Source organism: Festucalex cinctus, chromosome 20, assembly GCF_051991245.1.
Source record: "Festucalex cinctus isolate MCC-2025b chromosome 20, RoL_Fcin_1.0, whole genome shotgun sequence".
Classification (NCBI taxonomy): Eukaryota; Metazoa; Chordata; class Actinopteri; order Syngnathiformes; family Syngnathidae; genus Festucalex; species Festucalex cinctus.
Genome location: NC_135430.1, coordinates 17321527 through 17347665, shown reverse-complemented (window position 1 = coordinate 17347665; position 26139 = coordinate 17321527). Strand labels below are relative to the sequence as shown.

Below are 26139 nucleotides of genomic sequence, written 5' to 3'. Positions count from 1 at the left end.
TTATTTGTTTGTGAAATCTATTAAATATGAAAGGAAGACCAAATGCTTCTTAGAAAGATTGGCAAAAACAACAACAACAACAACCCGACAATAATAAATTGACCTTATATTAAATATTCCTCCAGTTTTCTTGCCATCACAATGCTGTGGAACAGTGCGGAATTTACTGGAATATAATTAAAAGCTTTGAAAACAAATACTGTATTCACAAATTCGACTTTGACCTTATCTGAAACATACAGTATGTTTCAATGGATGTCATAATTGAAACATAGGCTAAGCTGCTATTTCGTGTTCATATCTTTATACCTACTCCAGAGGAGTGTCTCATGTATTCATCCTCGATCTCAGTGGCTTTTTATATCTGTTTAAATATATATTTTTATTGATTTAATTCACATTCGTGTGAAATATGCCTCGATGATGGCCAGTTGCAGCTTTCCTGTCAACACGGCTCGTCAAAGTCATAGCAAACGCCATCCGGCCAGCCTTCTTCCGATTGGTTTACACACGGGAGAGGAGGCGAGCCTCGAGATGTGATTGGCTGACACAAGGGCCAATCACCACCACGGTCATTCATGCTACGCAAATGAGCAAATAGATGCGGAACAGGGAGAAGGAGAGGTTAGCGGGCGAAGCCAAGCAGAGGTGGGCGGTAGTCTGCTGCCCTTCACGGTCATTTCGCCGCAATTTCATCAAACCATTTGGTTTTATTTCATCGGTTGTATCGGAATACTGGTGTAAACTGTGAAGATGGCACAGTCAGAATCCAAGAAGATATTCTTTGAGAACCTCTCCGGAGCAGGAAAAGCCATCGCCGTGCTGACTAGCGGAGGGGATGCTCAAGGTACTGTTTAGTATACAGTGCATACTGTGCAATAACACTATTAAATATATGATTGCGTAATCACGTTCAACCGCCTCCGAGACTGTTAAAACACACCACAGTCAATGATGGAATTATTAGCCGATGATGTCATCTGTATATAAACTAATGCGCAGTAATTAAATAACCAGCAGCAATATATAACGTCTGTGTTGCACTCATTCATTCTCGAGACTGGCTAGCATGCTAACGTGACACATCCTGCTATTGTTGACATTTTTCCTGCCGCGTCGCACAATGACAGCTGAGGGATATCAAGGTCGTGCAATATTATGAATTTACATTCACGAAGCAGTCATTACTGACAGCACGATTTCAACCATTTCCAACGCATGTGAATTTGCATTCAATCAACGGGGCCACAGAATATTATATGGCTTGTTGTGGTCGGCCTCTTCCAATCACTGTCACGTGGGAAATAAACGAAATCGTAAAAATAGAGTAAAGTCAATATTGAGGCTTTGGAGCAGATGTCACTTGAGGTTTGCAGTCAGTCCCCGAGTGGGCCTGTTGTGGAATGACCTCATCCTGTGTACGTGATGTGTCGCATACAACGCGGCTGCTTCTCTCTGTCCGTGTTGCTGACGTCAGAGAGGAAACCCTGGTCACGTGGACAACGGCTTGTCTCCTTAATACCGTAACTCTTATAATTAACTGTAACTGATGAAGTCCAAGCGGAACAAAGTAGCATGTCAACATTTCATAGTAAAATAATTAAGCAGTAAATCCTTGGGTAAATCACAAATCCTGTCGCCAAAATGAGTTATTATAAAGTGAAGTGGAGACATCATATAGCATATGTGTTGTGTTTTGTTTTGAGAATAAATTGAGAACACTTGCCTCAATTCATTCTTGAAGCTGACAACATAAAACAACTACCCTAAAATTCATGAATTGGGGAACATTTTTGCTTCTCCGAATCTGCTGTGTCATCATCAGGTTGACATTCTTGGATGTCAACTCTCTATTTATGTCATATTGACTTTTGCAAATTAAGAAATATAACTAGAAATCCGATATATTAGCATTCATATTCAAGTAGTCCATTCCAGACTCCGCTCGTGCTCTTCTATCTAGTAGTAGTAGTAGTAGTACTTTTACTGAACTTGAATTATTTTGCGCTTCAAATAGTCTAGTTTGTTTTTATTGTCTTTATTAGGGTTATTTGTCAGGGTCCTTTAATTTATTTGGTATTTATTTTATTCAATATTCTCATGTTTTAGGTTGAATATATGCAACCCCCCAAAAACCCAAATCTTATAGTTATATTTGTACTTTGTTCACTGGACATAGGATTGGATATGTCATCAAGGATTACGTTTCTGCTCTATAACTGCAGATACAACAGTTGCAGTGTGTTGCTGATGAGTTGTTCTCAGCACTCTCCCTTAGTTGGCCAGAAAAAAAAAAAAGGACGATATGCATGCCTGACAAGATCTGAACGCCAGTGTCAGAAGGCATTATGTCGCAGTGGCTTGGTCCTTTCACTCACTCTGCACCAGACAGTGTCATTCATGCATAATGAGAAACCCTAACCTATTTGAGTTTTATGGTGACTGGGTTTCCCACAGTGTTTGAACTAATTTGATTTCTCCTTTTCTGTCGTCTGCTGCCCTAATGGCCTCTGTGTTGCCTAGTAACTCATGCACGAGCCAATTCCTGTTGGGAAAACTACCAGCCTCATTGTTTATTTCCGACAGTCGTCCACCTTTCCTGTTGTGGGTTTCAACTGCTCATTTTCCGAGCTGCGTCGGTGTTTGATAAACCGGGCATCAGCATTCGAGTCACAGAGCGGCATCTTAGTGGTTACCGAATTCTTTTGGCCCGCAAGAGTAGTAGCTGAGAGACTGTAGGAGGAGCATTGAAACGTTTTGACCAAAGATGGTTACTTGCCAAAGGGAGAGGATAAAAATGTCAGAGAGAAACACACAGTTAAATGCAGACAGACTGAATTCAAGCAATCTATTCTGGTTTCCTGGATGTTATGCAATACAAGTAATAAATACGCATCAGTCCAGCGTATGTTGTCAGTCAAAACTATGATTTTTATGGATGACATTTGATATGTAGCAGTAGAATGTTATTTTAAACATTTTGTTTGTTTGTTTTGTTCCAGGGATGAATGCAGCTGTGCGTGCTGTGGTTCGAATGGGCTTATATGTGGGAGCAAAGGTTTATTTCATTCGTGAGGTGAGTCACAACTTATTGTAGGAGTAGAATGTAACCAATCACTGTTATTTTATTTTATTTTTTTGTTTGTATAACGGCTACACCAAGTTGTCTGGTTTGTCAAAGACTGGGATAGTTAGTTTGCTTTCACGCAGGAGGCCGCACTTGACACACACAGCCATTGTTCCCACCCATCTGTGTGTGTGTGTGTGACGGGCCTCCTTGCTCAGCAGTTATATAACTCACTTGATGCCTTGTTTGAAAGATTTCTCCCCACTCAGGTACTCACGGTAAAGGCCGAGATGGTGTTTACAGATATTGTTCTGGTCAATATTATTATTATTACTCGTGATCTTTGCCAAAGGCTATCTTGACCTACCACAGTTCATCTGGGAAAATGTTGTGTGGACAAATTAAACCAAAATATGGCGACAAGTGTTTTGACAAAAACACCCTACAGCTAAGCACGTTTGAGTATACATTATGTGCTTGGGCTGTTTTATCGCCTCAGTTAGTGGCACGGTTTCTGTGGGTCAAAAGTATTAACAGTCATGGAATGGATGTTGCTAAAATTAAGGCCTTAATTACCTTAAAAAAGCATTAAATACAATTGATGTAAAAACAATGTTGGTTATGCTTTTTTTTTTTTTTTTTTTTTTTTTTTTTTTTTTACAAAGGAGTGACTACAACACAATTTTAGCAATACATAAAGAAGATAAAAATATATTAATTTGTGGAGACTGGTGACTAGTTGTAATTTACAGTGAACAAAGTCGCCTGAATTCCATGAGTTAATTCATGTTGGAAAAGAAAAAAACGCCCAACATGAAACACTAATCCCACCTAGGGGCAGCAAATTACCTCAACACAAATGTATGACTCAGTGATTTACACATCTTTTAACTGTTTAGTATACCTTTTTAGCAGCAATGGTTGAAAAGATACAAACACAAGTTATATTTGGTAACCGTATTTCTCCACTTTTATGTTAATAAACAAGAGTATTGAAAATTTCGGGGTATTATTTTATTGTACATTTGAAACTGATATAATGTGCGATTAATTGCAAGTCAACCATGGGAATATGCGATTATTGCAAGTTAACATTGTAATCAACTGACAACTCTAATATATATAAAGTATACAGTAAACATGTATGTATGCGTCTTGCTGATATCTGTAGAAACCTTGTAATAGATGCCTTGATCAAATCGCCAGAATTAGGAAATTGGGGGATTAAAAACCACACCAGTCACACATTTTAAATGACTGCATGTTCAGAAAGATGTATTTGTACATCAACTTTGCATTTTGTATTTAATCAGGGGTATCAAGGTATGGTGGATGGAGGGGAGAACATAACAGAAGCGACATGGGAAAGTGTTTCCAGCATGCTTCAAGTAGTAAGTATAAACAACGGGTATTGCAAATTGTTCATTTCATGTGAGGATCTCTTTTGAAAGGTGTTTGAAAGTTATCATGCATTTGCTGCAATGAAGAACTGCTTCTGCTTGCAGTGAAGAATGCTTTGCTCTGTTCCCACTCACATTCACATAGCCTGGCTAGTTGAAGATGACTCAAAAAGCTGAAGAACCACAACATCTAACGCAGCAGAATGGTTCGAGCCAGTCTGCTGAGGTCGCCTGTTTTCCGTTAAGAAATGATTGCAAATTGACCATACATGTACTCAGCAATCTTCCACTGACATGCACAACACATAGACAAACAAGTACACCGTGTTCCGACCAACTATGCCTTGCATTTGCATTTTTAGGGTTGGAACACCCATGTAACTAGGGGCGTGGAAAACCAAATAAATAGAGAGGGTGAGGAGAGTAATCTTCAGAGAGTGCAGGAGTGAATTGCATCAGTCAGTTCCTCTCCTCTCGCCTCTGACCTGAGCGTCTTCTCTCCCTTTTGTGTTGTTTAATAGATGTTAAAGATTAAGATTCAAGATTTAAATCATGTTGCAGGACTACTGTTGAGTTTGGACAAGTATTTCACAATCCCACTTAAAAAAAAAAAAAAAAAAAAAAACATATGTTCTTAAATCTTCAGGGTGGTACAGTCATCGGCAGTGCCCGCTGCAAAGATTTCCGCAGCCATGAAGGGCGTCTAAAGGCTGCCCTCAACTTGGTGAAGCTTGGCATCACCAACCTGTGTGTGATCGGTGGCGATGGCAGCCTGACGGGAGCCAACCTCTTCAGGGAGGAATGGAGTGGACTGCTCGCGGAATTGGTCGAGCAAGGTACAACATTTCCAAGACACATTTCGTGTCTTTTGGCAAATAACATTACATGTAACGTGGAGGTAAGAAGTAGCTAAACCCAATGAGTTTTCATCTGACCACAGCGTACTTCTCCTTTCTCAGGTTCTATTGAGCAGCAGTCTGTTCAGACTTACTCCGCCCTTCACATTGTGGGGATGGTGGGCTCCATTGATAACGACTTCTGTGGAACTGATATGACAATAGGCACAGATTCCGCTCTACACCGAATCATTGAGGTGGTGGATGCGATTATGACAACTGCGCAGAGGTGAGAGCTGGTTCGGTTAGGTCAATGATTGACTTCAACTGAGTCTTTGGAATTCCGCACATTTTGCCCTCGATAATCTTTTGACCTGTTATTTTACAGTCACCAGAGGACATTTGTTTTAGAAGTAATGGGCAGACACTGCGGGTAAGATTTTATCATAGTAGTACAAGATTCCTTATCACAATTCATACAGCACACAAAATCTGTAATTGTGTGTGTTGTTTTAGCTACCTGGCCTTGGTTAGCGCCCTGGCTTGTGGGGCAGATTGGGTGTTAATTCCGGAGATGCCTCCGGAGGATGGCTGGGAAGAGAAGATGTGTCAAAAACTGTCTGCGGTAACACAGTCTTTGCTCCCATCTTTAATAAATAAAATACATAAATATAATAATAATAATACATTTCCAATTTTTTAAAATTGTATTTTATCCTACATGCAAATATTTTTATTTTCATCGCAATTCAATCTCAGTTAATCTCGATCTGTGCCTTTCGTCCTCCAACACTGCCTCAAGTTGTGGCATATTAAAGGCCCGTGTGAAGCTTTAGCTCAGTCTCAACAAAAAGTGTTTATTTAACATAATGTGCACATTCTAGTGTGGCTTTTTATTGTTAGGCTCTCGTGTTATCACCAGACACTTTAATCAGTACTTTATCTCTCACTTTCAAGGTGAGTGAATTAATCAAGTCAAAGTCAAGTATTTATAGTAGCATAAAACATTTGAGAATTTTACCACTCTTGAAATTTTTTACTTTTTTAACCGTGCAGGTACTCAACTTTTGAGTAGTCACCGATATAGTCACCAAGTACTGATACCACCGGTACTTATGTAACATAAAATTATCCCTGCATTTTTTTTTTAAAGAAAGATCTATGTAACCCAATATAGCATTTGTTCTTAACTCATTCACTCCCAGCCATTAGTCTCTTCTTTCATCAGAAAAAAAAAGAAAAAAAAAGTACGTTTGTATCCGTTTCCGTACTGCAGCAATTAGCATTAAAATATATTTAAGTTTCATCAATATTCACATTCCTTTCAAAAAGACCTTGTTACAACATGGCCCTGGCTGTTTTCTTATACTCTGCTGCCACTTGTTTTTTGTAATAACTATCATTGCTTTAAGCCACCTTTTCATGTCAGAAGCTACATCAAATCGTTCTGTATGCACGTGCATTAAAAAAAAAAAACAAAAAAACAAAACAAAAACGTGTATAGCCGTTTTTGGCAGTGAAGGACAAAGTATAAAAAAAAACGTGTTTGCACGTTTTTTGGGTGTGAATGAGTTAATATTGCACAAAATTATCTATTGTCTATTCTTCTAATTGAAAGTTCCTGATTATAAAATGATCACAAGAGATATTGGCCCCATCACGAGTACTGATACCTTTAAAATAAGGCTTGTATCGACACCAATACAAATACCCGTACTTGAAATAAATATAAATGATTATTTGCATGTAGGAAAAAAAAACTCACAATTTGCTTCAATTACTCAAATATTGTTAAAAAAAATAAATAAAATTATCAACCTATTCCAATCTTTTATCAGTGTTTCAATGCATTTTCCACTTTTGGAGAAATGATGTTGTTGTTGTGATCCAGACCCGTTCCAGGGGCACAAGGCTGAATATAATCATAGTGGCAGAGGGAGCCATTGATAGGCACGGGAAGCCCATAACATCTAGTATTGTCAAGGATGTGAGTACATTCGTGCAAAGAAAGGGGAAGCCAGAAGCATGGAGCCTTGACTGGTGGAAATCAGCGGAGATACATTGTGTGCCATGATAAATGGCATCAATATCTTATGAGCTGCAATATTATGACGGCAAAGCAGCAAGTAAAGCAGGATATTGCTAATAAGAACGAGCAAACAGCTCTGCAAACATTTAGGCTGTCATAGCGAAGGAAAAACAACTTCCTGTCTTGGTCCCTGTGCTTCTGAAAGCCCACGTCACAGCCACATTCACAATTTTTCTGTCATGCTGTCTCTCCGCCACACCTGTAGAATCGAGCAGGGATGAAAAGGCTGAATATCATAATAGTAGCCGAAGGGGCGATTGACCGTAACAACAAGCCAATTACTACCGAGTGTATTAAGGATGTAAGTACAGTGTGGCGGGTTCCACCGCTTGACCTCCGACTGCCTCCTATGTGACCTCTACTACTTTGTTGCTGCCCTCATGTGGCTTTGACTTTGTCGCTGTGTTTCTGGAATGCTTTGTCCGACACTCTTGTAGGGTAAGGCCCCCTTCACTCCTGATACTGCTGCTACTATGACAGCTGCTAATATGACTCTTAGGACACCACTGAGCATTTGTAAAATGTAGCGGCGTTTATACAAAACTATCCCACGTTATTGTTGGCTTTTTTGTTTTGATTCTGTAGAATTTATCCCCTGACCCTGCACTCTTATTGTTGTGTACAGCATCCAAATGTGTTTCCAGTTTGATGTGGAGTTCAAGTCCTTGCACCCCACGCCCTGCACATGACTAACATGACTGAAAAATTTGAATGGCTTGCTTGTGCTTTGCTGTTTCCCCTTCTCTTCAGCTTTTATTTATTTATTTTAATTTGATTTTTATTGAGTTCAGTTTAGTGGCCATGTTTGTGTGGTTGCATAATTGAATACGGATTGCTGATTTACTGTTGTAAAGAGGGATGTGACGATGAAAAGCATCGATTCAAAACGCCACGTTAACTGTTATGCCGTGCGCAGTTTTTCCGTCGCTTCTAGCCGGACCGTTTTTGGGGACGGACACGTTATGCGAGTATCCGGTATTGTTTGGCGGGTGTTTGTAGACACCAGTAAAAACTTGGTTAGATCTTTGTAAATAATCTATTTAATGATTCAAGTTTTGTAAGTGGCTCCTCGTTTACTTAATGAGGCACTTTATCGTGTTTTGAATTACACTCACGGTGACATACGTTGATGTAGTGTCGTATTAGTCCAGTAGAGGGCCTCATTCTTATACAGTACTTGTTTAGTCTTTGGCATTAGATTTTGATTTGATTTTATTTGTCTCAAACAAGCAGCTATAAAAACAAATGCAAGGGGGAAAAAGTGCACAAATAGAAGGCAAAAATATTAACCTTAACCACAAAGCACTGATATCAAGACAAAAATGTAAACAGTCAACATTATTAGTTCAATTTTTTTTTTTTATATAAAAAGTTAAAAAAAAGTTAATGTGTTGAAGTGTAGACGTTAAAACAAAAACATATTTTGGTTATCAAATGAGTCATTTTTTTAACCAAAAAATAAATAAATAAATCGAATCAAATTGAAACTCACAAACTTAAAATCGAATTGTGAATTGGGTTTGAGTGAATCGTTACATCCCGAGTTATAAAGATTTTTAGATACCATTTGTAGACATTTTACTGTCATATAGCGTTTCAGGAATGAGTATTTTGGCGATTATAGCTCCATTTCTGCATTTTATACCCCCAGCTTGTTGTCAAGTGTTTGGGTTTTGACACGCGAGTGACAATCCTGGGGCACGTGCAGCGAGGTGGGACCCCTTCTGCGTTTGATCGTATCCTGGTATGTTCACTGCATCACTAACTTTTTAACAGATTAACAGAGTATGCCAGACTAAGAAAGAGGAAGACCTTAACGGAAGAAATAAACAAGTACTACATTTTGACCCTTGGTTATTTCTGAACTTCTGCAGCAAGTTTATGTGTACGTTGTAGTCCAGTTAATAATAGTAAATGTGAACCACAAAAATTGAAGTGTCATTAAGCGGCATTACTGTTGATTGTCTGTTCACGCAGGCCAGCCGAATGGGCGTGGAGGCCGTTCTTGCCCTGCTGGAGACCACAGCCAACACGCCAGCCTGCGTGGTGTCGCTGTGCGGTAACCAATCAGTGCGCTTGCCTCTGATGGAATGTGTCCAGATGGTAGGTACAACATTAGACTTACAATAAGTTTCAGTAAGTGAAGTGGGGATGAGAAACAAACGCTTTGTTAACGCTCGTGTTTATCTGGTACATTGTAGTTCTTGGTATGTAGTACCCTTGAAATGTGTAAATATATGATTACCAGTAATTTATTTGTTAGATTTGTAGTCATTTGTTTGTTGGGGAGTAAGGTTATTTTGGTTAAGGAAAACTAACGAAATAAACTAAAATAACTACAAAAATTAATTGCAATTACAATTCAAGAGCTGCTGTTTTCCATTTAGACTCAAGAGGTGCAGAAGGCAATGGACGGAAAAAAGTTTGAAGAAGCCGTTAAGCTCCGTGGCAGGTAAGAGAACCGCTCTGATATTATTTATATCTGATACATCCTCACTATTTTTCCCCGATCATGACAAAGCATTTTGCTATTTACGAGCTAAAAGACAAAGACAAATTGGTCAAGTCTTTTTTTCTAAAACTTATTATTTTGCCTAAATCATCTCCTCATGATGCAAATGTATGGAGTTAGAATCATGCCAAAACCCCATAAACACAAAAAAACGTGATCTATGTGCACAAAACGTGATCTACGTACGTACACAAAGAAGCATATCTTCAATTACTACAAAAAAAAAATAAAAAATGCAAAAAATGTTTTGCGTACGTAAAAAGCTATTCTACAATTAAAACTCACGTGACTTTTAGCAGTGATATTCTACCGAGCAGTTTTACGTGCCGTTGCAATTGACCAATCACAGCGTAGCCGTTCTTCAACGAGTTGGCCAAACTCTCTCTCAATACGGCGCTGATTCAACAGCGCCCCCTGCTGTAAAGTTTACTGGCTTTGCGCGTGTGGATCATGGGTTCTCTGCACGTAAAACTGATCGGCAGAATATCACTGTCAAAAGTCACGCGAGTTTTAGCAGCAATTTTAGAATTGCATTTTACGTACACAAAGCATTTTTTTGTACTTGAAAGATTTTTTTGTTGTTGTAGTTGAAGATATGCTTCTTTGTGTACGTAGATCACGTTTCGTGTACGTAGATCACGTTTTGTGCACGCAGCTCAGATTTTGTGTACGTAGATCACGTTTTGTGTACGTAGATCACATATTTTGTGTTTACGGGGATTTGGAATGATTTTAACTCCCTACAAATGGTTCAATTTGTGATTCCAATCCTGTAAAATCTGGAAAAAAATGACTGAAGATTATTTTAACTCATTTGCTCCCAATAACGTGTAAATACGTTTTTTTTTATGTTCTAAGTGTCCCAAAGACGTATTTATACGTTTATTTGTTTTTTTTATGCTAGAGCATACAGAAGGCTTTGATGCAGCCTCTCAACTGCAAAGAACGGTTGCAGAAATGGTAGTTATTACACAAACGGCCAGCAGGTGGCAGCAGAGCAAAGGAGATCAACCAGGGCCATGTAGAAAAAAAGCTAAACTACTTACAATTTTAAATTTCTTTGTGAAAACTGATTAAACTTAGCTCTCTTCTCATGCTAATTGCTGCAAAACGGAAACAGATAGAATCATACGTTTTTTTTTTTCCTGATGAAAGAAGAGACTTTAATCTTTCTTTTGGTAGGTTCCATGCTTTTATAGCAACTGAACACAATATTCTGTGAGCCTTGCAAAATCAGTCAAAATCCAGTAAAACGGGATTGCTTCTGTGAAAATGGCTGGGAGTGAATGAGTTAAGAAGGAGTCGATTGTGCCCTGCAATTGACTTGATAATTCCAAGGTGGAATATTTCCGTTGACCCTGAACAAGCTAATTAGCATAGAAAATGGATGGAATGAAACGTCTTATTTGATTTTTACTGCAGGAGTTTTGAGAACAACCTGAAGACGTACAAATTGCTGGCTCATCGTAAACCGGAATCTGAACTGCCCACAGTAAGTCACAACAATTTTTCTTCACCTGATGTGCAGTTGTTGAAAGCTCCAAATAAAAACAAACAAGCAATTAAAGCGCGGTTTATAGTTAATAAGTGATGTGAGAAGAACACGTTTATATCAACTCCAGACGTCTTTACTCCATGCTGAGAGGCGTGACTGCGCTGAACTCCCCAGTGGGCTTTTGCAGCCTGCTGCTATGCCTCGCTTATGGAGGCAGCTTCGGACAGAAAATCAGTCAAGTGTGCAGGCGGCGCGGCCTGGCTGGCGCTGCGCCGTTCCCATCAGGGGCACTCCTGCGTCTGTGGTAATGATCAAGGCAGTTGGAGCGTGTACCTTGGAGCCGAACATGACGCATGTATTGATTTCTTTCTGTAGTGCCTGGCGGTTAACTGCTACAACAAATCCCGTACTGTAGCTCCAGATGTCACGTTTCAAACGTTTGAGAGCGAGTTCAGAAAAAAAACAGTTTTGTTTCTGATGATACTTTTTTTTTTTGCTGTGATTCTTATGTCAACAGAGTAATTTTAACGTGGCTGTGTTGAACGTGGGCGCACCTGCGGCAGGCATGAACGCGGCCGTCCGTTCTGCTGTCAGGGTGGGCATCTCCGAGGGCCACAAAATGTTTGCTGTCAATGATGGGTTTGAGGGCTTCTACAAAGGTCAGGTAAGTTAAGTACTGGAATAGGGCATTTATTTTTCTCACAAATTCTCTTAAACCTAAATCAACGCAAACTTTAAGCATCTTGGTGATTTAGATACATGCAAAAGAAATGTTTTTGTTCTGACGAATATGTGCAAGATGAGTTCACATGTATAACGTAACAACAGGGTGTTCCTCTATTGTTTTCATTGTATCTTCTGAATCTGGGTTCCAATCTTAACTCGTTGACCGCCAAAAACGTTTAATGGCGTATGCTAAAATCCTGATGAATGACCCCATAAACGTTAATTGACGTTTACCGTTTTGTTTTGTTTTTTCCTCAATGCGCAGTGCAACGTCTTGTGCAGCGCTGCCTTGTTGTGAATTCAAAAACACCGACTGACTATGGCCAGCAGATGGCAGCAGTGCATCTCTTTTCAATTGACTCCATATGTAGTAAATTATAATGAAACGTGACTGATATGATGAAATTGAATGTTTTCAACGATGGCGTGAATGATCAAAGCCTTTGTCGCATTAAATCTAATTCACAGAACATCACTAAAGAAAATTATTAGTGTCAAAGTCACTTTTATGGAGAAAATCTTTTCATATAAAGCTTGTTTTCTCCTTTTCTTTTCAATTTTCGCTCAATGTCACTCAAATTACCTATTTTCAAATGGTGATTACTAAAGAACGGAGGTAGAAATATACTTTTTTTTTTCCTAACGGAAGAATGGAATGCGATCTTTCATGTGGTATCCATGTTTATGTAGTCAAACCACCCAATTTTCTGTTTTTTTCTTGAAAAATGAGTTCAAATACTCGAAATCGGCCGGCACTGTCGAAGTTGCTTTTTTGTATAACGTTTGGCAGTCAAAGAGTAAATAAATGAATAAATAAATACTCTACAGTATACATATAGAGTTGAGTTGAGTGATGGGAGTTAGCAACCAAAATGCATGATTTGGAATGCCACAACTAGCTAGCTAGCAAAACTAAAGGAACATTCTAAAGTTTCACAGAGAAGGAGAATACAAGAACACAACGCTTTCTGAATTCAAGGTAAAGACGGCCAAATTCGATGAAAAGGCTGCTCTCCCCGTTTAATTTATTCACCAATAAATCCTCTACATATGCCTTGAATTTAATATAAATCATTTTATTTTGAAATTAAGAAGGCTTCGGTGAATGTGTGGAAGAAAATGGTGAGCTTTAGTCTCTTCAATAATGTTTATGGCTTCCACTAAATCTGTTGCAGTAATGCATTTGTCCAGTAGAGGTCGTCATAGAACAACATATCGAGTCATACTGCAGCATGTGACACATGATGTGAATTATGAAAACAATGAGATTTCTTTTAACCAGGTTAGCAATTAAAACCAGACAGTGATTAATTTTCTGCTCTGTGACTAGTCTGTAATCTGGTAAATCTTTTTTTTTTTTTTTCTTTTTTGTCTGTTCCTGTTCAAACCGGTTGCACATCTCTCCTCTTCTATCCTGTCCTGACCTTTTCACGATCAGTAACCTTAATTCCCTCGACAGCCAACTCCGGCTGATTCAAAGGCCAGCACATAATGAACAATGCGGCCATTTATCTCCACCAAACTGTCTCCAATACCACTGGTTAGTTAAACATCCCCTGCGCACTCTGTGCTATCTGAAAACTGGCTGCTCCAATTGACCCGAAGAAAATGAGACCAGCAGGGAGTAATAGATTTCTCTACTTCACCGCTCTACAGGTCCGCTACCTCTCCTTGCGGGAAAAAAGAAAGTGTGCAAGAAAATCCCTTTTCATTTAACACCGTGACCCCAAAGAGGAAATGTTTTATATGCCACCGACGACAGCAATCAGGAGGACAAAAGTCATCGAAGTAACTTGTTCAAGCACGTGTTGCTCCTGTCTTCCTTTCAGATTAAGGAGATTAAATGGGCTGATGTTGGAGGATGGACAGGACAGGGAGGATCTCTGTTGGGAACTAAAAGGTGAAGTCATCATGGCTTGTGTGACTGTAAAAACGGGGCATGTAAATTGTTGGAACAAGTGATTCAATTGAGATGAGTGATGGATTTAAGTTTCATGACTATCACCCCTATTAAAATTGTTTTTCTTCATAGAACACTTCCCGCAAAGCATGTTGGCAAAATTGCTGAGCAGATGCGAACTCACAACATAAATGCACTGCTGGTGATTGGTGGATTTGAGGTATGTTACAAACCGTACACCCGTACCCATAAACTTAGCAGTTTATTTATTTTGACATTATTATTGTGTATATAATGTACGGCAGAGTGGTGCCTTGAAATACGAGTGACTAGACTTGCAAGTTTTTCTCTTGGCTGATTATTGTTTGGTTGTTTTTGAATTGCGAGCACAGACTTGCGTTGAATGGTTGCATTGAATTCAACTCACTTCGCAATAAGCGACACTTGGAAAATAAAATAATTAAAAAATTCCTCAAAAACGAGGCTTCAAGCTTTTTTATTGTTACGTCAGCTTGAACTTTTGCATAGTTAAACGTAAAATAATGAGAATTACACAATGTGTATTTAACACATAGCTTAGCCTGTCAATAGCAATGGATTCAACAAATGTGCAGCAACACATGTAGAGAGACAATATAACAGTACTCACAGTCAGATTATTTACCCTCTGTAAAGACCAATTAATATATTAGCATCTTACTGATGACAGCCATCTGTCTGTCTGTCTGTCCGGAAGTAGCCAAGGTTGGCAAACCAAAAAAAAGCAGCACATTTGCCATTCAATTGTGACAAATACGATTCAATTCTGTATTTCATTATTTGTACATTTGCAGTGCTACCCCATTAATATATTTTATTTATGTTTGGATTTTTTATTTTATTTTTTTTGGGGGGGGGGCAAGGCTGGAACAGATTAAGGGAATTTGAGTTTATATCATTCGGGAAAGATGATTTGAGATATAAGTATTTTGAATGAACTCGTATTTCAAGCCACCACTATGTATCTATATATTTATTGATTTATTTATTTTAGTTAAGGATACATTTATTTATATCAGTACATCTAAGTAACTAATCATATAAAACAAGATGAATTTTTGTGTCAAACCCCATCAATTTTAAATTGAATGTTGATTCATTATTTATTTATATATAACCATTAACTTCACTAAATGCATTTTTTTTTAAATTGATGTGGTATTTATTGCTAATTCCCATCAGCCCTCCCTTTTTTCCAGTTTTTTTGTATTCATGCTCATAATGGTTTTTCAATATGGAACTTAATTTGAAGTGAACTAATAGTAGAATAAAATAGTTTGTTATTTATAGTTCATTTCATACAATCCTATCAGTGTCATCTGCTTCTTTCTAACTGAAATGTCTGCAAGTGTTGTATATTGTTTGTCGAGATATGTATTTGTGTGTGTCATGGAGACTCATAAACGTACAGTACGTAGAGTGGTATCTGTCTTTTCGCTGCTTTCCGTCGTGATAGGCTTGGCTCCTCCCCTTGGCACCCTCCACATTTGTCTTTCCCCTTCCTTGTGGCAAGTAGCACCCACTCAAACCACCAATCCCCCCCTCACCCTCCAACCCCTCCCCAACCCGGCAAAAGCGCCACCCAAGCGCAAACCACTAAAGCACTCGGCTCTGCCCTGCAGGCCTTCCTGTCGCTGCTGGAGTTGTTAACGGCGCGCGGGAAGTATGACGAGTTCTGTGTGCCCATGATCATGGTCCCGGCCACGGTCTCCAACAATATACCGGGCTCAGACCTCAGCATTGGGGCTGACACAGCTCTGGATGCCATTACTACTGTAAGTCGTGGGCCTGGCAGCTAGAGTAGCTGAGCAGTACACAAATACACGTTTGCACTCTTAGCCTTTGACAACCACAGCCTTCCCATAGCATGACAAAGAACGCAAGATGATATATGTCGTTCTCCTTTTGAGGCAAAGGTAAGTAGCGCAGCGGGAACACGGAGGCATGGTGCAAGTGCGACAGAACTGGGTACTCCTGCAGTTGCATCCAAATGGGGGCTTAACAGCATGCCTGTGATATTGTCTTGGCTCACAATACATGCTAAACGCCGATTGTATAGTACATCTGCTCAATTTCATCATAAACGTTCACCATCAATATTATGATGTGGGACGTCTCGATGCCACCATCTGCCATTTTCACGTCCGTTTCCCTCCCTGAATGTATCAAAGCTTGCCTTGTCGACACTTGCCATTATACAGCAGTTATGGCCGTCAACTTAAAAGTGGAAGTCAACCTGAAACATTTCTTGACAATAATATGTTACACGTGACCTCACTAGTCTAAACATGACATTCCGATGAATATTACATTTGTGGAATATGAGTTATGAAGCAAAATCCAGCCATTTTTATCCATCTCGGGGGTGGCCATTTTGCCACTTGGTGTCGACTGAAGATGACATCACAATTGCTCAGGTCTCGGCCAATCACAGCTCACTTTTTCTGAAGTTGCGCTGTGATTGGTTGTCACCTTATACCTGAGCAACATTGATGTCATCTTGGTTGTTTTGTTCGTTTATTTACACTTAAAAAAAAAAATATATATATATATATATATATATGGCAGAAATATGGCAGCAAAAAATTTGTGAGGTAGAAACCCATTCCAGCCTCACCTAAGAATAATAAAACTAACATTTTAATAACAAAATATACTAGTACCAATGCTATATATGGTTTCAACAAACATATCTTCAACATAACGGAGTTATTACTTTCGCAAAAATAATTCCATAAAAGCACACATTAAATACTAAATATCCAATCAGTCAAGCTTCTGCAGCACCAAATCTCTTTGACATTAAAGCTTACTTTTGTATTCAGATAGAGACATATAATCAATCAATCAACTTTATTTATATAGCACCTTTCATAAATTCAAATATGCAACTCAAAGTGCTGGACATCCATAATACAATAAAAGGTATTTAAAAAAACAAAAAACAAAAAAAAAACATCCCCATGATCGTACCCACAGACACACCCAAAACACAATTATGAATTTGTTTTCCATAATTGGGCCCCACGGTATCTCAATGAAAACTGACCTCGAGCCCTGACCTTGGTTGTCTGGTTGAGTAACAATTAATTTTGAGAATTAAAAATTAAAAAATGTTTGAAAACTTTAAGCCAAGTCTGAACCCATGTACTTCAATTTGAATATAAACATTTTTGAAAAATATTTACGTCAAAAATTGTCAATACATTACATCTTCAGTCGACAGCAAGCGGCAAAATGGCCGCCCCCACTGAGATGGATAAAAACAGCTGGATTTTGCTGCTCAACTCATATTCAACAACGCAATATTAAGGAGAATAACATATTTAGAATTGGTGGGGCTGCATAGAACATATTATTGTCAAAAAAAAAATGGGGGAGGGGGGGTTGACTTCCTCTTTAATGGTCATGCTCGATTCGTCTCGTTTGATGCCTTTCCAAAGTCCTTTACTTCATCCTTCCCACATTATTCCATTCTCCATGTTTGTTCGTTCATATCCATTTTCACACCGTGCTAAAAGGGGCAATCACACGGGGAGAGCCGGAAGGGCAGATACCCTCTCGAAAACAAGAGGGATGTGCCCCCTTCGGGTGGCTCTAACGCATATTTAAATGCTGCCGCTTCAGGCGCTTGAGAGTCTGCTGCAGCTGTTTGAGGCACGCGCTACCTATGAGGAGTTTTGCATCCCGATGTGTATGCTGCCCGCCACCATAAGTAACAATGTGCCGGGTACAGATCTAAGTATTGGCGCGGACACGGCGCTCAATGCCATCGTGGAGGTAAGGCGGTTGGATCCTTCGCATCAATTTGTATTCGCGATGGAACAATATGATATTATCACGCTATGATAACAATCATGATATTGTGGCGAGGTTGCCGATATATATATTAAAAAAAATGTCATATTGGGGAGAAAAAAAAAAGCACAATTTTGTGTTTTGTGTACATGATAACGACAGATATAAGCTTGTGTGGGTGTGTTTTTTGTTGAAAAAAAATAAGAATACAAATAAAATAACCGATTTCATATGTTTTTTTCATCTTCAGAATGCTAATTAGATGAGATCATAATTATAGTTTAAATAGTACATGGAACATTAACCTCACCCGGCGATTAGAGTGGGTTTTGAACGTAGGTGGCCAAAACATGCCTAATTAAAATTAAACTGCTCTAATAAATAAATACATTTCGTTCATAGAAAAGACGTACCACCACCACTGGTCTGAATACATGACTGGATAGACGATAAGTCAATACTTTTGAAGCCACGAGGCCGCCATATTGCTCCTCCCAAGAAACGTTTTTCGGCATATGATGCTGTACATTTACAGTATGGAAATTGGAGAACATTTGAGACAGTACTTAGTGGAAGCAGCATGATATATGGTGTTTTGAATTTGTTAAATATAAACAAGAGGACTTAAGACATTTTACAACTTTCCTTAAATACATGTTTATATTTTTTTTAATTAAAGAATGATAACTAATTCAACAAAAGATGCCTCTGCCAAATCTAATATTGGGGTCTAAGGAAATGACTAAGAAAAAAGGGGGTCTTCAGCAGCACATACACATTTATATATTTTTTTTACTTGTTATAAAAATGTGACCACCCCATCACAAAGCCCCGCCCCCACCTCTATAGCTGTATATGTCGAATCTGTACGTATACCGTATAGTTTGTGCAGTAGACTGCTTACGAGATGGGAGGAGCAAGATGGCCGCCCCGTCGCCAGACACAAATACATATGCATTTATGTTTGTTGAAAAATGTTCAGTAAAGTCTCTCTCTATTAAGCTAGCTGCCGTTTTTCAAACATTTCAATGTTCTTAATTCAAGAGCAAGTGCAGGTCTCAGCAGGGCTTCAGTGATGAACTCACCAATTGTTTGTTCAGGCGATGAGATCAGGAAGTAGTTTGGAGAGTTGACACGGGACAATGCTAATCCTTGAGGCTTGAAATATTGCAGTATGTCAAAAAAGTGGTCAAATAAAGCTAATAATAATGCTTGAAAAACCTTAACAAGCCGAGAGGTTTGCCAACAGCTCGTCTGCCCTCCCACAAACACACACACAACCAGAGCTAAGGCAGCCATCTTGCTTTTAAACCTTCACCCCAGCAGGAAGTACACACATCTAAATGTAGTAGCCATACCTGGCCAGTGGGGGGCATACTAAACATAAATTACTTGTATACATGCAAAACCTGAGCTGCGTGCACAAAACGTGATCTACGTACACGGAAAAACGTATTTACACGTTATTGGGAGCAAATTAGTTAATGTAGTCCTTCTGGCCAGTAATAATGTCTAGACAGAAGGTGGTTTGATCCTGCACCTGGAGATAGTCAGGTAGAATTTGCTGAGTGTCTTGTTTTGAAGCAAAGCATGTTGATTGTTGGCATTGAACTGCATGTAGAATTTGGTTTCAATTTGACGTCATGCTTGTTCGGTTATTGTCTTTTAAAAACAATTGTTTTCCGTGACTCGCAACCACAAAATAGTATTTTGTAAACTGGAGTTTGGCTGCTGTTATTCACATATCATTGGTCCAAGAAAAAAAAAAAAAAAAAGTCTCCTCCCTAATGATTCTGCCTGCTAACATATTTAACCTCACAAATATTTAACGACATTTATTGCATTAATAAACTACCACATACTAACGTTGCACATATGCATGCATCAGACTTGCGACCGCATCAAGCAGTCAGCCAGCGGGACGAAGAGGCGCGTGTTCATCATCGAGACCATGGGGGGCTACTGTGGCTACCTGGCTACCGTCGCAGGCCTTGCCGCTGGGGCGGACGCCGCGTACATCTACGAGGAGCCCTTTGACATCAGGGACCTGCAGGTGACCGATCATCTCAGTCCAAGCACACAATGTGGAAACATTACGTTTGCACATTTATTTTCAATCTGCATCGAGCAAACAACATTGAAAATGCACCATTTTGTTGCTGGATCGTCTTATAACTCGTGATACATTATCACAATCTTTTTGCCGATAACAATCTCAGTATGGCAAATTATCACTCAATCAACTTTATTTATATAGCACCTTTCATACATTTAAAATGCAACTCAAAGTGCTGTAATGTATGTAATGTTTGATTCTGTATTTTTAATGTTAAATATGGACGGCTCAAAACTGCATACCAACTGATTTTGTGCATCCCCCCCCACAAACATCAACTCACTCAAAGTGTTATTATTGAGTCACTTCCAAATATTAGGCATATTCAAACTGTAATATAGAGCAGTAAAAGACCTGGTGTAAGTGCAACTAAGATAGGTCTGCCATCTAGTGGCAAATTGTGTTATTACAACTTAAAAATAACCCTCTGCATATTTTTTTTCGAACATATATATATATATATATATATTTTTTACATAAGTATAATGCATGATTATCAGTTCTTTTTACCAATAATAACGATCTCAATATGGCAAATACCAACTGATTTTGTGCTTTTTTTTTTTTTTTCTCACTCAAAGTGTTATTATTATTGAGGCACTTTCAAATATTAAACATACTCACATTGTAATATAGAGCAGTAAAAAACCTGGTGTAAGTGCAACTAAGACATGTGCCATCTAGTGGAGAATTGTAGTATTACAACTTAAAACTCCAGTAAACCCCTGCATATTTTTTTTACAGTATTTTATTTATTTATTTATTTTTTTTAACGTATTTTGGGTATTTTTTTTGCCAGAAATGTTAATTATTTTCCCCTATTTCGCCCTGTTTTACATAATGAGTATAATGAATGTTAATTAGTATTTTTTGAAGAATTGTTTGAGTTTGTGGGGGAAAAAAAGTATTTTTTTTCTTTTTTTTTTTTTTTTTTTTTTTAATTAATGAAGTGGCCACTCAGACCCACCTTTTGCCCATCAGTGTTGAAGTGAGGTGAGGAGCTTCATTTAGACAGGCTGTCACGTAGTCTAATTATACTTTGTTGAAAAATACTGCTTTGCCACCATCTTATGGCATCTATCGGTAATTACTAACCTTGTGGGGGGCTGTCAATTAGTGGCCATAATTTATCAAATGTGTCTGATGCTTCAGAACAAACACAGAGAAGAACAGCCATGTATTTCACGAGTCTCCTTTTTATGTTTCTCAGCGATGATGATGGTCGATGCTGATGTATTGCTACTGTCAGTTGGGAGATGCCACATATCACATAGTCAACATTTTTTCCCCCACTCCTCGTCCGGTCGCTACAAGTCTCTTTAAAACTTCAATGTTGTACTTCCAATTTCACTCATGACAGAAATGTCAGCAAGATGCAATTTTTTTTTGTCTTCTTCCTCCCACAGGCCAATGTTGAGCACTTGACGGAGAAAATGAAGACGAGCATTCAACGAGGCTTAGTGCTCAGGTTTAAAAAGTGTTACTAAAATGACAGTAGTTTAACATATTTGAAAATCGCCGCACCTGACCCAGGCTGTTGTTTTTATGTTAGGAACGAGAACTCTAACGACAACTACACCACTGACTTCATCTACCAGCTATACACTGAAGAAGGCAAGGGCGTGTTTGACTGCAGGAAGAATGTGCTGGGACACATGCAGCAGGTATGCTGACGTTTGATTGAGCACCAGAAGTCCTTATAAGAGCAATGTAATATCTTCTATATTTGGGGATTTTTGTCAATAGCCCCTCCCCTTTCCTCGCAGATGGGCTTTGTTTTGTTTTCGACTTTGCGCGCCTTGAGATTAGCACAGATAAAACTGGATGAAAAACTCGTTTGATGAATCCCAGAGGAGACATTGGCTTTTCAATGCAGCAAGTGAGCCGATGCAGAAAACAAAATAATAACGCGCATTTGGGAATTAGCAACGCAACCAACAAGTACGTACATACATTTAAATATGGAATGCAGAGAAGTGAGAGTTTGTTGGCGTCTGATGCACTATTAGCTGCTTTGTTTACTCTTTCTCTGCATCATTTTAACTAGAAACTACACAAGTGTGGGACTGCCAATGTGGGGTAAAGATTTTTGACTGGCAAATATGTTTACCGGTAAATATATTTGCCAGGACTTTTGTATTTACATACTTGGATGTTGAATGCTAAAATCTGAGCATTTTCTCCCATAATGCCATGAGATATTGACTATGTGAAATCATGCACTGCAGACATAATAAATCAAGAATTGCAAATTAACGTTGTTTACGTATTTATTCATCAAGCGTTTTAGTATAATTTAGTCAAAATGCTCTTTTTTTTTTTTTAAACTTACACATTCGCAAGTCAATACCTTATGGCATTATGGGACAAAATACATTGTTTTTAGCATTTAGCATACAAGTGCGTTCGAATGTACTTGCAAATACGGTGAAACATATTTGCAAATACGCTTCAATGTATTTTCTGGTACATTCCAACGTGCGTGCAAATACATTCAAACATATTTGTAAATATGTTCAAATATATTTGCCAATCATAAATCTTTACTCCACATTGGCAGTTCTATGCATCTGTATGAAACAGTTTAAGAATGTCGGAAAACGAGACGAACAAGAGGAAATCAATCTTTCCAAGCAAATTGGAAAGGAACATGAACTATTTATTGAGTAATTATGTTTATTAGGAATGTCGTAATTAATCGCATGCCTTCAATAGTTAACTCACGATTAATCGCAAATTTTATATCTGCTCTAAATTATAAATAAAATATTTTTCTAAATTTTCATACTCAACATAAAAGCGGGAGAAATGTTAAACGAATAGAAATATGGCTGCATTTTTTAGTCATTGATACAGTAATTTTATAATTCATAAAATTGAATTAAAATAGGTATTGACATTTTTCTGCCACTAGATGGCATAATTACATTTGTAAGACTTTGGTGACAGCTCAGTGCATTTTTATTTTCATATTAAGAGCTATCTCATCTTTAACATGAAGCAACTTGTAAAATTCTGCACATTTTAAAAAAAGTAATATACAACTTGACCCCAGTCTTGACATGCCACATCCTTCAATTATGTCAATGTCATAAAATATCAGTGATATAAATTCATCACAACCAGCAGAATTCCTAATGACCAATTACTATGCCCATCCATATTCAAAATATTTGTTGTCACTAAAAAGGAATGCCTACTCATTCACTGCTTTAAAAAGGGGGGAGCTCCATCTCCATTTGACCGAAACTTTGGAACCAAGATCTCTGCCAAGGCAATGCAGTGGGTCACCAAAAAGCTGGTGGAGACATTCAGACAAGGTGAGCCCGGAATTATGATCTCTTATCAGAGAAATGATCTATGCTACAGTAGTCGATGTTCCCTCCCCAGTGAGGTGTGCCATTTATTGAGATCTGTCATGGAGTCGCTCGACCTGGCATCTTGATGTATTTTTACGCGCTCAAGAGGATACTATTTATAGATCATTTACATCAAAGTGTTGTCAATAATTACATTTAAAAAAAATCCCTGAGCTCACAGTTAACATTAATATATTGAAGTATGATGCGTCTTAAAGTTCCACTTCAAGTCCAAATTTGTCTCTTTTTGTTATCTATTTCATATTCGCATGGTGGATGACATAAGACGAAGGTAAATGTATGTTTTGTTATTTTTAAGCTGGCTCCATGACATCTTCCTCTTTTTAGCTCCATGTCCTTGTCAGTTTTTCCCATCCATTGCGCTACCATGACAACCACTGTGTGCTGACTATCACCAGCCACAACTTCCATATTCGAATTCATAATTCAATGGATGGCTAGGTTTTTTTATTTATTATTATTTTTTTTTAAATCCACCAGGCTTGTATGTGTCACGCTCCCACAATACCTTTTTTCATTGCTTCAAGTTGGAGAACCATGCGTCACGTGCACATTTAGTTCTTGTAGCTTGGCAACCCGTTTCCTCAATGTTGCTTTTGTCTCTTTGTAGTCATGTCTGTTCTCTCATCAGTTCCTTTGCCACAATTGACTGTCTGCTGCTGCCTATAAATACCGCTAAGTCTATTTTTAACTTCTCTGATGATTTTTTTTTTTTTTTTTTTTGCAGGCAGAGTGTTTGCTAACACTGAGGACAGTTGCTGCTTGCTGGGAATGCGCCGCAGAGCTCTGATTTTCCAGCCAGTGGTACAACTGAAGGGGGAGACTGATTTTGTGTATGTATGATGTATAATTTTTTATTAATTCAATGTAATTAGATGATAACGTGGAACCTTTTAAGAATGAATTCAGAATTCACCTAGCCCCGCCCCCTAATTATTATTATATCGAAACCTATAAGGTGCCAACCTTTTTTTTTTGTGTGTGACTATAACACAATATATATATATATATATATATATATATATATATATATATATATATATATATATATATATATTACAATTCACAAAATGGCCTGAAGTGCACGTTGCTTAATGTTCCAAATACCAATTGTCACCAATGTCCAACATGAAACACTAATGCCATCTAGGGGCAGAATAGTACCTCAATGTTCATTGTCAATGTTGGCCGAGTCAATGTTTCACATTCCTTTTCACTATTTAGTACCGATATCTCTTTTTAGCTTCAAATAACTTTATGAATGACTATAAAATTACTGTATCAATGAACTAAATGATACAACCACATTTGTATTTGGTAACCATATTTTTCCCACTTTATATGTTAACAAGAGAATGAAAAACTTGAAAAAAATATATTTTGTTGTACCTTTAGAACAGATATACAGTGTGATTAATCGCAAATTAACTGAGGAAGTCAGCCCTAATATATATAAAGAGTAAATGCATATTTGTATGGGTGTGTGTGTGTATGCAGTACTAAATGGGCATTAAGTTAGTTTTAAGTTGCATTAAAAATGGCATTTAAAGCATTAACTTAGATTTGCTGATGTTTGCAGAAACTGTAATACGTTTTTTTGACTGGGTTTAATAATAATAATAATAATAATAATAACAATAATAATGATAATAATATAAGGCAGGCGGTGAAGTGTATCTTTGGTCTCCTGTCTGTCAACAGTCACCGAATCCCCAAGGAGCAGTGGTGGTTAAAGCTCCGCCCCCTGATGAAGATCCTGGCCAAGTACAAGACGAGCTACGACGTCTCGGACTCAGGACAGCTGGAACACGTCGTGCACAACCGGCCCAAAGACTCGGACGCCTCTGTGGCCATGTGAAAGGCGCCCGGCGCTGCAACGGCGGCCAACAAAGTCCAAGCCCGTGTGTTAACCGAAGGTGTGAACACCACATGTTGTCCAACAGCGCCAGCAACACCTTTTACTCTACTATGTGGACGTAGTCGTTGACCTGTAAGCTAACCTCGGAAGTGTTCCTAGTTGACAAATGCACATTTACTGTACTCTTCATTCCACACACGCAAAACGGCTTTTCCAACACAGACATGTTGTGGATGTTCATTAATGTCATGTTTGTTGTTCAATTTTGCACTTTCCCTGTCTCGAGTTACGTCGGCAGGTTCTGAGGCCAGAGCTGCGCAAGTACACCGCTCCAAACTCAAAAAAAGTTAGCGGGTGGACATTTCAGGACGAACCCAAACATGCATTTCGAACCTTTAACAGGTAAACTTCATTTGAGCTTCTCTAAACTTTTTTTGGTCTTGTATCGGTCAAATTAAGTTCACTTGAAAAGATTACAGTGCATTTTAGGTTCATCCTGAAATGTCATCTCAAAGTTCAATATCCTTCACTTTTTAGTGAGTGCGTCTTTATTTGCAACGAGTCTGAGCCTCAGCATGCATGTGAGATGCAACAGCTAAGAACGCAAGCAAAGAGGAGTATGTGCCCGGCTTTTACACTGAGACCTAATATTTATCTTTTTGACATCGTTTATTTTGTGTGTCAAACTGTAGGCACTGCCGTAGCTGTCTGAAACAATGCACAAACACGTTAGATGTTGAATAAGAATAAAAATCAAGTTGACATCTGTACCCGATTTATTAGTGACTGAGTTTTTTGTTCATTTATTACTCGTTTACATTATCCACTTTTATATTTAAGAGCCATTAAATATCTCATTTGTTTCCTGTTAATGAGTCACCATCCCATCTGTTGTTGTCAAGCATAATTTGTCTCAGTGTGGT

General features: G+C 38.4%; 2 protein-coding genes across 8 annotated transcripts in view; one reads left to right on the top strand and one right to left on the bottom strand.

The window, feature by feature from the left end:
- Positions 1-26139, bottom strand: part of adarb2 (adenosine deaminase RNA specific B2 (inactive)) — a 318324-nt gene that overhangs the window by 206633 nt on the left and 85552 nt on the right. The window lies entirely within an intron of this gene.
- On the top strand, positions 601-25991 carry pfkpa (phosphofructokinase, platelet a). Of its 5 annotated transcripts, XM_077508426.1 has the most exons (23): positions 601-847; positions 3003-3076; positions 4381-4458; positions 5114-5303; positions 5427-5592; positions 5692-5736; positions 5820-5928; positions 7598-7693; positions 9044-9136; positions 9370-9495; positions 9780-9844; positions 11327-11396; positions 11917-12063; positions 13955-14025; positions 14158-14245; positions 15687-15839; positions 17692-17844; positions 19751-19915; positions 21385-21446; positions 21531-21642; positions 23199-23298; positions 24086-24191; positions 25060-25991. In XM_077508426.1, exons 1-23 carry the CDS (start codon positions 754-756, stop codon positions 25214-25216), a joined length of 2520 nt encoding a protein of 839 aa, XP_077364552.1. In that variant the 5' UTR covers positions 601-753; the 3' UTR covers positions 25217-25991. The 5 variants fall into 5 exon arrangements, with proteins under 5 accessions (XP_077364552.1, XP_077364550.1, XP_077364551.1 ...); XM_077508424.1 differs by lacking the exon at positions 15687-15839; XM_077508425.1 differs by lacking the exon at positions 17692-17844.